Source organism: Ailuropoda melanoleuca, chromosome 12, assembly GCF_002007445.2.
Source record: "Ailuropoda melanoleuca isolate Jingjing chromosome 12, ASM200744v2, whole genome shotgun sequence".
Lineage (NCBI taxonomy): Eukaryota > Metazoa > Chordata > Mammalia > Carnivora > Ursidae > Ailuropoda > Ailuropoda melanoleuca.
This window is the reverse complement of record NC_048229.1, coordinates 64,558,160-64,570,726: the sequence shown is the minus strand read 5'-3', so window position 1 is coordinate 64,570,726 and position 12,567 is coordinate 64,558,160. Positions and strand designations below refer to the sequence as shown.

The following is a 12,567-nucleotide window of genomic DNA, read 5'->3' as shown; positions in this document are numbered from 1 at the left end:
ATATTCATACAATGGAATCTTACCTAGCAATTAAAAGGGACAAAATATTGATATATGAAACAACCTGGATAAACCTCAGAAACATGCTAAGAGAGGGGCGCCTGGCTGGCTCAGTTGGTAAAGCATGTGATTCTTGATCTCAGGGTCATGAGTTCAAGCCCCATTTTGGGCATAGAGATTACTTCAAACAAACAAACAAACAAACAAACACCCTTATGCAAAGAGAGAGAAACTAGCCATAAAAGATCGCATGTTGCATGGTTCCCTCCCATGAAACAGCCAAGGCAAATCCACAGAGGTAGAGAGCAGATTAGCAGGCTGGGGCTGAGGGTAGGAACAAGGAGTGACTGTAAATAGGCACAGGGATCTTTTTGGGGTAACAGAAATGTTCTAAAATTGTATTGTGGTTGGGGCACCCGGGTGGCTCAGTCATTAATCGTCTGCCTTCGGCTCAGGGTGTGATCCCAGGGTCCTGGGATTGAGCCCCGCATGGGGCTCCCTGCTCCGCTGGGAGCCTGCTTCTTCCTCTCCCACTCCCCCTGCTTGTGTTCCCTCTCTCGCTGGCTGTCTCTCTGTCAAATGAATAAATAAAATCTTAAAAAAAAAATTGTATTGTGGTGATAGTTTAACTCTGTAAACTTATTAAAAATCATAGACTTGTACACTTAAAACATTATTTTATGGTCTGTAAAGTATATCTAAATAAAGTTGTTTTATAATAAAAGGTTTATTCTAAAAAAATTCTGAAGAGCTGAAACAACTCAATTTTTTAAATGGGCAAAATATATGACTAGGCAATTTACAGAAGGGAAAATTATGAATGAATCAAGAACACAAAAAGATGTTCAACTCACCAGTAATAAGAGAACTGTTAATTAAAACCACAACGCACCTTCAGGTAGGAAACAAGGGAAATGTGACCAGGGGTAGGCAGATAGAAGATTTCAACTGAATTGGTAATGTTTAATTTCTTAAGCTAAATGACAGGTACAGGAGTGTTTTACTATTCATTTTTTTGTATATTTAATTTCATAAAAAACTAAACATTTACTCATTGTTCAATTTACTGCTATAGAAATGGGAAATGTAGAATTAAATTATTGATGAATAATTCACATACCATAAAATTCACTCTTAAAATGTACAAGTAAGTGGATTTTAGTATATTCACAAGGTTGTATAACTATCACCACTGTCTAATTCCAGAACATTTTCCTTACCTCGAAAAGAAACCCCATACCCATTAACAGCCATTTCTAGTCCCCCATCCCCAGGCCCTAGCAACCACTAATCTACTTTCTGTCTCTATGAATTTGCCTATTCTGAATACTTTATGTAAATGGAATCATACAAAGTGTGGTCTTTTGTTTCTGGCTTCTCTTAAAGTTTAAAAATTGTTACTTTTAAGTGTTTGTGTTGTGGCATGTGTCCATACTTCATTCCTTTTTATGGCTAAAAAATATTCCATTATATGGATATATCACATTTGCTTATCCATTCATCAGTTGATAGACATTTGGGCTGTTCCCACATTTTGGCTATTATGAATAATGCTGCGATGAACATCTGTGCACAGGTTTGTGTCTGAACATGTTTTCATTTCTCTTGGGTATATACCTACGAGTGGAATTACTGGGTCATATAATAATAACTCCATGTTTAACTTTTTGAGGAACTGCCGAACTATTTTCCAGAGCAGATGTACCTTTTTCATGGAATATAATTTTGAAAGCTGTTTACTACTGTGGATATTTTTAACAGTAAAATACTATTACAAATTTTTTGAAAAAAGAAGAATATTTACCCCAACTCCATCTGACCCTCACACAATGTATTTCATTTTTTTTCTAAAATATATGTTTCATATATATCTGTAAGACTGTAATCATAGAGAACATACTTTTTTTCATTTTCAGTAATATGTTTAGGTAGTCATTTGCAAGGTTCATTTATTCAGACTTTTTATGACGGTGATTACTATCACAAGATATAAAGTAGATTCAGTACTATCATACAGTTTTGGAAACCTACAGCATTGAAAATGTCAGCTAGTTTCTTCAAAAGACTTGCTTTCTTCAGTGGTATGTGCCAGTTAGAGAATCTAAACAGTTTAAACATTCAGAGTGAATGATGAAATTGACAGTTTCAAAATGTATTAGTTTTTTTTACAAACAGCTTATAGTTTCCAGTTTTCAAAGTGAAAAAATATTGATCATTTGGAATTCAAGATTAGTCATTCCAATTCTTAAAGTACCGATTAAAAAGGCAACACTATTTTAAAAGACTAAGTATAAATATTAGCTAAAAACATTAGTGACTCAAATTACCAACCTTAAATACATCCTCAATACATCTAGTAAGTTCTTCTTCTGTCACCAAAATGATCCCTGGCACCATGTCACTCTCTGGAATCTCTAGAGAACAAAAAACAAAATTACCCATACTCAGTGCCTGACTGAATAGGACTCAGGACTTGAGAAAGAAAATCTTACTAGAAAGACAGTTCTGTAACAGCTAAAATTAGAGATTTGACATGGTTACCAAATACAATATTTTATGAAATCTATGATGCCAATGATTATAAACATTCATTATTATTTCGTGTATCACTAAAAAAGAAATAAGTAACCTATGAAACATTATGACTTGAAATTTTATGAATTTAATGAATGAAAAACTGGGGATTGGATTAAATGAAAATGACAGAGTCAATGGTTATATTGAGGTGACTGGTACAAAGGAATTTATTAAAATTTTCACTATAGATGTGTTTGAAATTTTTCCTTTAAAAAGTTTTAAAATAGGGCACCTGGCTGGCTCAGTCGGCAGAGTATCAGACTCTTGATCTCAGGGTTGTGAGTTTGAGTCCCACGTCGGGTGTACAGATTACTTAAAAGTAAAGTCTTTTTTTTTTTAAGATTTTTATTTATTTGATAGAAAGAGAGAGTGGGGGAGGGAGGGAGCATAAGTAGGGGGAGCAGCAAAGGGAGAGGGTGAAGCAGACTCCCCCATGAGCAGGGAGCCTAACATGGGGCTCAATCCCATAACCCTGGGATCATGACCTGAGCCAAAGGCAGATGTTTGACTGAGCCACCCAGGCGTCCCGTAAAAATAATTTAAGATTTTTTTTTTAAAGATTTTAATTATTTGACAGAGATAGAGACAGCCAGCGAGAGAGGGAACACAAGCAGGCGGAGTGGGAGAGGAATAAGCAGGCTCATAGTGGAGGAGCCTGACGTGGGGCTCGAATCCCATAATGCCAGGATCACGCCCTGAGCCGCAGACGCTTAACTGCTGTGCCACCCAGGTGCCCCTAAGATTTTATTTTTATTTATTTGACAGAGAGCACAAGCAGGGGGAGCAGGCAGAGGTTGCCTGCTCACCAAGCAAGGAGCCTGATGCGGGACTCGATCCCAGGACCCTGGGATCATGACCTGGGCCGAAGACAGACACTTAATGACTGAGCCACCTAGGCGCCCCTTAAAAATAAAATCTTAAAAAAAATTTTTTAAATAGACTTTTTAAGAAATTATTAAAAGAGGAGAGGTGGGTAAGGGAAAGGATGAAATAGGTAGCGGGGATTAACGAATACATTTACCATGATGAGCACTGAGTAATGTACAGAATGGTTCAATCAGTATATTGTACACCTGAAACTAATTTAACACTATATGTTAACTATACTGGAATGAAGATTTAAAAACTTAATTAAAAAAAGTATTAAGGGGCGCCTGGGTGGCTCAGTTGCTAAGCGTCTGCCTTTGGCCCAGGTCATGATCCTGGCATCCTGGGATGGAGCCTGGCATTGGGCTCCCTGCTCAGCCAGAAGCCTGTTTCTCCCTCTCCAGGTCCCCCTCCTTGTGTTCCCTCTCTTGCTGTGTCTGTCAAATAAATAAATAAAATCTTAAAAAAAAAAAAAAGTTGGGGGCGCCTGGGTGGCACAGCGGTTAAGCGTCTGCCTTCGGCTCAGGGCGTGATCCCGGCGTTCTGGGATCGAGCCCCACATCAGGCTCTTCTGCTATGAGCCTGCTTCTTCCTCTCCCACTCCCCCTGCTTGGTGTTCCCTCTCTCACTGGCTGTCTCTATCTCTGTTGAATAAATAAATAAAATCTTTAAAAAAAAAAAAAGTATTGAGAGTTCTTTTATATTTACTTAGACAAACAGTTTTAATGTATATCATTCCTTGTATAAGCTTTTTAATTAGGATAAACCCAATAAGAAATTGTGAAACTTCACATTAAAAGTCCAACTCTTCTGAAATATTTCAACACCATTACTGATATCCATATTTTGCCGTAATATATTGTCCTCTGTACCATCAAGGGCACAGGTGAAGTGACATTTCTTAAAAAGTTCACCACTCTACTATTGTCTTCATGATGTTCTTCTGAGTTGCCGACATCCATTCTACAAGTTTTAATGCTCAGACACAGGCAATTGCAGACACAGGCAATGCCAGGATTGCTACCTGGCCAGCAATAATTGTGAGATGCATCTTGATATCAGAGTTGTTAAAATGTGAAAAATATTTCCAAAATTAAAGTTTTTTATGTGAAAAGCATATGCACCCTAGAATTGATAAAATATAGGAATTCATCATAATCGTCACAGTCTTAAAAATATGATACAATATGAAAAATAAAATACGAAAGATTATTTTAGATTGTTTTTCCAGTGGCAATGATGGGGCTATCTATCTAAAGCCAGTCAGATTATTATATAGTCCTTTTTGTTATCCACAGATTGTTGATGCAAAACATGTAGCTGGTGTTACAAATGTAACCTAACACATGAAGAAATGCCTGGCAAACAGATGTCAAATAAATATTCCTAAAGTGAATGAAAAAGGTCCAGGACAAAAATAATTGATCCACAAATGGACTGAATTTAGGCCTCCCAAGAATAGTGTTCTTAGACCAGGACTCAAACTTGAACACATTTGAATTTCCCAGAAGGGCCTGTTAAAACACAGACTGTTGGGACCCACACCAGTGTTTATGATTCAGTAGGTCTGGGAGAACCATATTATATTTCTAATAAATAATAATAAAGTTGTATTTCTTTTTTTTTTTAAGATTTTATTTATTTATTTATTTGACAGAGATAGAGACAGCCAGCGAGAGAGGGAACACAAGCAGGGGGAGTGGGAGAGGAAGAAGCAGGCTCCCAACAGAGGAGCCCGACGTGGGGCTCAATCCCGCAACGCCGGGCTCACGCCCTGAGCCAAAGGCAGACGCTTAACCGCTGTGCCACCCAGGCGCCCCTAAAGTTGTATTTCTAATAAATATCCAGGTGATACTGATGCTGCTGGGCCTGAGACCACACTATGAGAACCACTGCCACAGACTAGAACACCTAATCAGACCAGACAAGAGAATAAACAGATTAGTAATGAGGTATAGTCTTAGTACATGAAATGAGATATAAAAGAATTCTTAGACCCTATTGCTGAAGGCCAACAGAAATAAAATTTCAGGGGCGCCCGACTGGCTCAGTCAGTAGAGCATAAGACTCTTGATCTCGCGGCTGCAAATTCAAGCCCCAGGCTGGGTGTAGAGATTACTTAAAAACCTTTAAAAAGAAGAGATAATACTTCATTTTCTGAGCGATTTTTTGAGGAATATACTGATTCTAGACTAGATTTCTATGAAATATATAAAGGAATTTTAATTACTTATTCAAATATCATGTTCAGTTTGGGCCCATCCACGGACACCAAAAAAATATATATATATAAACAAAATAAAATAAAGTACACACACATACACAGGTTTATCATGTTTGAATAATCACAAATTTTACTTCACCAGGCTCAATTTGGTTAAGTTTTACTATGCACCAGACTTGGACTTTCTTAGGGCACCTGGGTGGCTCAGTCGGTTAAATGTCCAACTCTTGACCTCAGCTCAGGTCTTGATCTCAGGGTTATGAGCTCAAGACCCTGCACTGAACTCCACACTGGGTGTGGAGACTACTTTAAAAAAAAAAAAAGAGTTAGACTTTATCCCTGGCCACCTCACCACCACACATGCTCAGAAAAATTTATACTACAAATGACTTTTTTAAAAAGTCTACACAGAACTAAATTTGGTTTAACCATAACATCAAACTTCTTCATTTATAACCTTAGGAACTATTATCTAGAAAGGTTTTTCTTTTCTTAAAGGAAGAATGCTGAAATAATACTCTGTATCCAAGTATTAAATTCAGTAAAGTATGGGGGAAAAATCCAGTATGAAATTAGTATGAAAACATACCAAGGGAGGTGGTAAAATGTCAATCTTCTAAGGCATTAAAACAGAACTAAACCCACCAACCAAATATGGGAAAATCTGAGCATCAAAATGAATGACATGAATGTCTGGTAACCCAACGAATTAAAAAAAAAAATCTCTGAATCTATTTTTTTTTAATATGGAACACTATACGAATTTATATGTCATCTTTGCACAGGGGCCATGCTAATCTTCTCTGTATCATTCCAATTTTAGTACACGTGCTGCTGAAGTGAGCACTGTCTGAATCTATTTGATACTTAAATAATTAGTTTTTTAAAGGGGATGAGGTGGGGCACTTGGTTGGCTCAGTCAGTAGAACATGCAACTCTTGACCCCGGGGTCGTGAGCTAGAGCCCCATGCTGCTGGGGTAGCTTGTACTTAAAAAATTTTTTATACCTTAAAAAAGGGGGGGAGGGGATGAGGCAAGGAGAAGGAAAAGCTCCTCTTTATAGAAGAATACCAGCCTAACAAATTAGAAATAACAAAAGAAATAGAAAGCCACAATTTTACTGGCAAGAATCATTAATGGATACCAAACCACAGTACGAAAGACTATTGGGAAATGGAATACATACAGTCTCAGACTATCATCCCATAGATTATTTACAAATTACAAGAAAGGTATTTGAACAATGGAGAAATACGGCTACTAATGAAATGACCAAATTTAACATCACTAATAATGGAATAAACTGATAATGTGTGCCCTCTAATCTGATGGAAACTGAGAAAAAATAACCTTCATCCTACGTAGTACTGCTGCTAAAATGTTTAACCTGGATCTAATCATGAGGAAATAATTAGACATACAAATTGCAGAACATTTTATAATTAAGACTCTTCGAAAATATCATGAGGACAGATGCTGTCCCTCCTCAGCATGGCCTGAGTGCCCGGCCGGACCCCAGCCACGAGGTGCTGCTACAGCTTCGAGAACAAGTACTTGAACCAGGATCGAGAGGAGCGGAAGCTGCTGCTGGACCCTAGCGCCCCCCCTTACCAAAGCCCTCAGTGCAGCTGAGCCCAACTATCGCAGCCTGCATCACGGCTCGCACAGATGAGCGGGCTCTGCTCTCCCCCGTCCCTGTTAAGATAGCCAGCAACATCCCCTTAGTGTCTGCTGCAGACTCCCAGGGCATGGACAGCACGAATACACGGACCCGGCAAGGCAGCACAGCACCCGCTTGGCTGTGCGGCACAACAGGCTGACCCGCGGGAAGAAGCCGCCGCAGGAAGAAGCCGCCGCCGGAAGAAGCCGCCGCCGCCGCCATGTCTCACCTGCCAGCCCCACCATGTGCAGGCCAGCGAGCCCAGCCCCTTCTCCGACTTGCAGCAGGTCTCCAGGACTGCTGCTTAGGCCTCCAGGGCACTTCTTCAGAACGGAGTGGACACAAGAGGAGCTGGTTGCACAGTTTGGGATCCATGAAGAGAGGGATCGTGGGACAGCTCTTTTCTCTACACCCGGACTCCACCCTGCCTCACCTAGCCCCCAGCCTCACTGTGGCTCACACAGTACCCTAACCTGCTACTAATCCCAGAAAAGAGTGTGGAGGAGAAGAGTGAGGCTGGAAGCCTGAGCAAGTGAGGACAGAGCAAGGGAGGGCAGAACCATTTGGGACTAGCCTTCAAAGACCTTGCCAGGGATGGGGGTGGTCAAAAGGTTAGGACCTAGTAGGTCCTCACTGTCACTGGGAAGGTGGAGGTACCACTGTGAGGGTGATCCCTAGGGAGCCTATGGGGGGCCCCTTCCCACCCCTTCTCTTGGCCTCACTCCTGTCCCCCTGCCCTGGTGCTCACATGCATCTCACTAGGGGTTGTGACTGCAATCTGGACAAGCTCGAATTCAAATGAATTGAGTTTGTATTTCTAGCACCCTGGGTTTTTAAATGTTTGGGGTTTGGAGGTTTTGTTTTGGTTTGTTACCCTTGATAAAGGAAGTATATTCATCTGGAAAAAAAAAATGTCATGGTGAAAAACAAAAGACTAGGGAACTATTCTACATTAATGCAAACTAAAAAGATATAACAAGTAAATGAAATGCATGATTCTTGATTGGATTCTAGATTTTTAAAAAATAGCTACAGAGGAAATTCTTGAGAAAACTAGAGAAATTTGAATCAAATCTGTTTATTATTTTTTTAACTTTATGTATTTTTTTTAAAGATTTTATTTATTTATTTGACAGAGATAGACACAGCCAGCGAGAGAGGGAACACAAGCAGGGGGAGTGGGAGAGGAAGAAGCAGGCTCACAGCGGAGGAGCCTGATGTGGGGCTCGATCCCATAACACTGGGATCACGCCCTGAGCTGAAGGCAGACGCCCAACCGCTATGCCACCCAGGCGCCCCTAACTTTATGTATTTTTAAGTAATCTCTATGCTCAACATGGGACTCAAACTCATGAACCCGAGATCAAGAGTTGTGTGCTCTTCCAACTGAGCCAGTCAGGCGCCCCGAATCAAGTCTGTATATTAGACGATCTCTGCAACTAACTCTCAAGTGCTTCAGAAAAAATGTACATGTATAATAAGAGAAAGATAAAATAAATATGGCCAAAAGGGTCAATCCAGGTAAAGTGTATAGGGGTGGTTCAATGTACTCTTCTTGGAACTTTTGTGAGGTAGATTTTTCAAAATAAAAAGCTGGGGAGAAAAGAAAGCACAACTAAAGTCACTGAAATACTACAGACTTAAGTCATTTAAACCTGAAACACTGAGGAAGATCCTTGAGAAGGACACCCAACCACCAGACTTCCTTGTTTACCTGCTGTATTTAAACATCGATGGAGAGGAGCCAGCACTGGCTGAAGCAAATACTTCGAAGCCAACTGTGGGCGTTCTCTTGACATTGTTATAAAGGTAGAGGTGGCAACTCTTTGAAACTGTCGTGCTGTCAATTTATCTTGAAAGTGAAATAAATCTAGAATCTACAAGAAAAAGTACATGAGGTAAATACAAGACTCTTTGTAAGGAGCATTATATTAACTAGAGAAAGCACTAATGTTTTTAGACCAAAAAATAAGCTTACTGTATACTGACTCAACAGATTTTTTTTTTTTTTTTTACTTTTAACAACCCAGTATCAGAGGGTTTGAGAACCAAGCTATGCTTTTATCAAGTAATGCTATCTAATTTATAAAATACACGTTCATCATAGAAAATTTGCAAAAGAAAGTTTGAAGAAAAATCATACCAAATCACTGAAACATTTTTGGTACATTTTTTCCAATCTATCTCTGTATAATTTTTTTCTTTTTAATTGACACCACACTTAATATCATTTTACATATTGCTGAAATCTGCTCATCTTGTTATAAATTCCTCAAAAATATTATATTTAGGCTGTATGAAAGAATTTATTAAATTATTTCCTAATATCCCGACATTGTTTTCTCTAAAAATTTTGCTATTATACTATACCTGAAACCAACACAACCCAGTTTGTTAGCTACACTGGAATTAAAATTAAAAACAGGGGCACCTGGGTGGCACAGCGGTTAGGCGTCTGCCTTCGGCTCAGGGCGTGATCCCAGCGTTATGGGATCGAGCCCCACATCAGGCTCCTCCGCTATGAGCCTGCTTCTTCCTCTCCCACTCCCCCTGCCTGCGTTTCCTCTCTCACTGGCTGTCTCTATCTCTGTCGAATAAATAAATAAAATCTTTAAAAAAAAAAAAAAAAACGTAAAAAAAAATTACCCTATAGCACCACCAAATGAAATTTCTGAATCAAGGCATATAAATATGTTTAGGGTCTGAAGAACTCTGAACTATCATGCCTGAACTATCCCACAAAGAATCTATTTTTTTCTCAAAGATAAATACAGTTCTCCAGTGTCTACGAGTGGTACACCCTAGTATAAGAAGTCAACAGAAAAATGTATTTCTAGGGGACACCTGGGTGGCTCAGTCTGTTAAGCATCTGCCTTCGGTTCAGGTCATGATCCCAGGGTCCTGGGATAGAGTCTCACATCAGGCTCCTTGCTCAGTGGGGAGTCTGCTTGAAAGATTCTCTCCCATGGGGCACCTGGGTGGCACAGCGGTTAAGCGTCTGCCTTCAGCTCAGGGCGTGATCCCGGCGTTATGGGATAGCCCCACATCAGGCTCCTCTGCTATGAGCCTGCTTCGTCCTCTCCCACTCCCCCTGCTTGTGTTCCCTCTCTCGCTGGCTGTCTCTATCTCTGTCAAAAAAATAAATAAAATCTTAAAAAAAAAAAAAAAAGATTCTCTCCCTCCCCCTCTGCCCCACCCCCTAATTGTGCGCGCTCTCTCTGAAATTAATTAATTAATTAAATCTTAAAAAAAAAAATCCTCTCTTGCCTTCTGCCCCTACTCTACTCTCTCCCTCTCTTAAAAAAAATTATAGATATTAACTGCAGCATGGTTTGAAGCAGCAAAAGAATGGAAACAACTCAATGTCCGTTAATAGGAGGCTGGTTAAGTGTGTTATGGTACATTAATACAGTGAAATACTATGTACCCATGAAAACAACACCACAACTCTATATGAAATGACTCTATACAAAATGATCCCCTACGTACATTGTTAAGTTAAATAAGCAAAATGAAAAACAGTGTGTGCAGCACATTATCACTTAGAAAAAAATTGGAGTATATATACAGATACATACACATATAATTGGATATGCATTAATGCACAGAATGTCGCTGGAAAATAAACAAGAAATTGGTAACAGTGACTACTTCTCAGGGACTAGAAAACAGAGATGAGAGGAAGACTTATTTTTGCTTCCTCTTTGTGCTTTTTATTTATTTTTTTTTAAAGATTTTATTTATTTATTTGACAGAGATAGAGACAGCCAGCGAGAGAGGGAACACAAGCAGGGGGAGTGGGAGAGGAAGAAGCAGGCTCATAGCGGAGGAGCCTGATGTGGGGCTCGATCCCAGACCGCCAGAATCACGCCCTGCGCCGAAGGCAGACGCCTAAACGCTGTGCCACCCAGGCGCCCCTTCTGTGCTTTTTAAATTGTATACCATGTTAATTTACTTTGTTTACTTAATATCTGTTTTTTTTAACTAATTAAAAACACCGAGGAAAGATAATGAACAAGATGAAACTTTAGTTTCATATTCGAGCTCTGAGAGCAAGTGGGACTACTCATTTGACAATGGGAAGGCGTTCCTAAACCTAACAACAGGTGTTTATTCGCCCCTCACTGAACAATAAACTTAAATATTATGTTGCTTTTACCTCCACATTAGAGAAACATTAAAGTCTCCTTTCTGTGAATAAACAGATAATCCTCACCCAGTGAAAAGAAACAAAGCTGTTTACCTGGGGGCAGATATCCCTGTAGTAATCCTCGGGGGAAAGACACTGCTGAGGACAAGAGGCCAGAATCTTTGCAATCAGGTCACACTTCTTCCAGTCAGCAGCCGCTGCCTCGCCATCACTCCCACCGGCCACCCCAGCTGTCAGCAATGGACAGAGATGTCAACAACAACCCATACCAGTTGCCCTACACGGGTCCTTAAAATTTCAGCAAAAGAGTGGTTTTTCTCTACTGAAAATTGCTTATCTCTTTTATAAGATAATCTACCCCTCTGCACTTTCCATGTTGATTTCTGCGTAGTTCAGAGGAAAAAGTCGCATTTAATCATTGTAATGTTATTATCAACATAAGTTGAATACTAGCTTCTTCTCAGTGTTTATTACTTTTATTATTATTATCATCATTATGTCTCTATATCATCATGTCATTTAAACTGCCTTAAACCAAAGCTATGCAGTAACAGGTACCAGATTTACCTTACCACCTTACATTATTGGAAAACTGGACAAAATATATAAACAATGGTTTTCAGACACTGGACAATGGGCAGCCTAGGACAATGACCCTTGAGACAAAAGAAGCAAACAAGGTGAGCTCCATGAATACCCTAGCCTACTACCTAGAGAGAGTTTTGAGGCCACAACACAGCAAAGGCGAACCCAAACAAAGCCTGGCATTTTGTTGAGTTAAAGAAAGATAGTTCACAGTTCGGGGAGGCTAAGGCAGCTACAACTTTCAGGGTAAAATACCAGAGATGAGATATGTAAAGAGAGAGCGCCAGAGATCGGCAAAGGAGTCCTCTTTCAAATCTTTAGTAGAGTACAACTTGTGTATATGTGCGAAAAAAAAAAAAAAAAAAAGAAAAGAAGAAGAAAAAGAAAAAGAAAAAAAGAGGTGCGCCTGGGTGGCTCAGTCGTTAAGCGTCTGCCTTCGGCTCAGGGTGTGATCCCAGAGTTCTGGGATTGAGCCCCACATCGGGCTCCTCCGCTGGGAGCCTG

At 39.8% G+C, this 12,567-nt stretch overlaps 1 protein-coding gene and 1 non-coding gene across 6 annotated transcripts in view; both read right to left on the bottom strand.

Moving 5' to 3' along the window:
• The window catches only part of LOC100478996 (hyaluronan synthase 3), a 213,033-nt gene that overhangs the window by 178,868 nt on the left and 21,598 nt on the right, over positions 1 to 12,567 (bottom strand). For all 5 annotated transcript variants that reach the window (XM_034638550.1, XM_034638551.1, XM_034638552.1 and 2 more), the window contains 3 exons: positions 11,572 to 11,708; positions 9,043 to 9,205; positions 2,332 to 2,414 (listed from right to left, as the gene is read on the bottom strand). In XM_034638550.1, the coding sequence (XP_034494441.1) occupies positions 2,332 to 2,414; positions 9,043 to 9,205; positions 11,572 to 11,708 (383 nt within the window). The remainder of the gene's footprint in view (positions 1 to 2,331; positions 2,415 to 9,042; positions 9,206 to 11,571; positions 11,709 to 12,567) is intronic.
• Positions 6,409 to 6,515, bottom strand: LOC117795354. Its single transcript, XR_004619323.1, has one exon. It is a non-coding gene; the product is annotated as a U6 spliceosomal RNA (small nuclear RNA).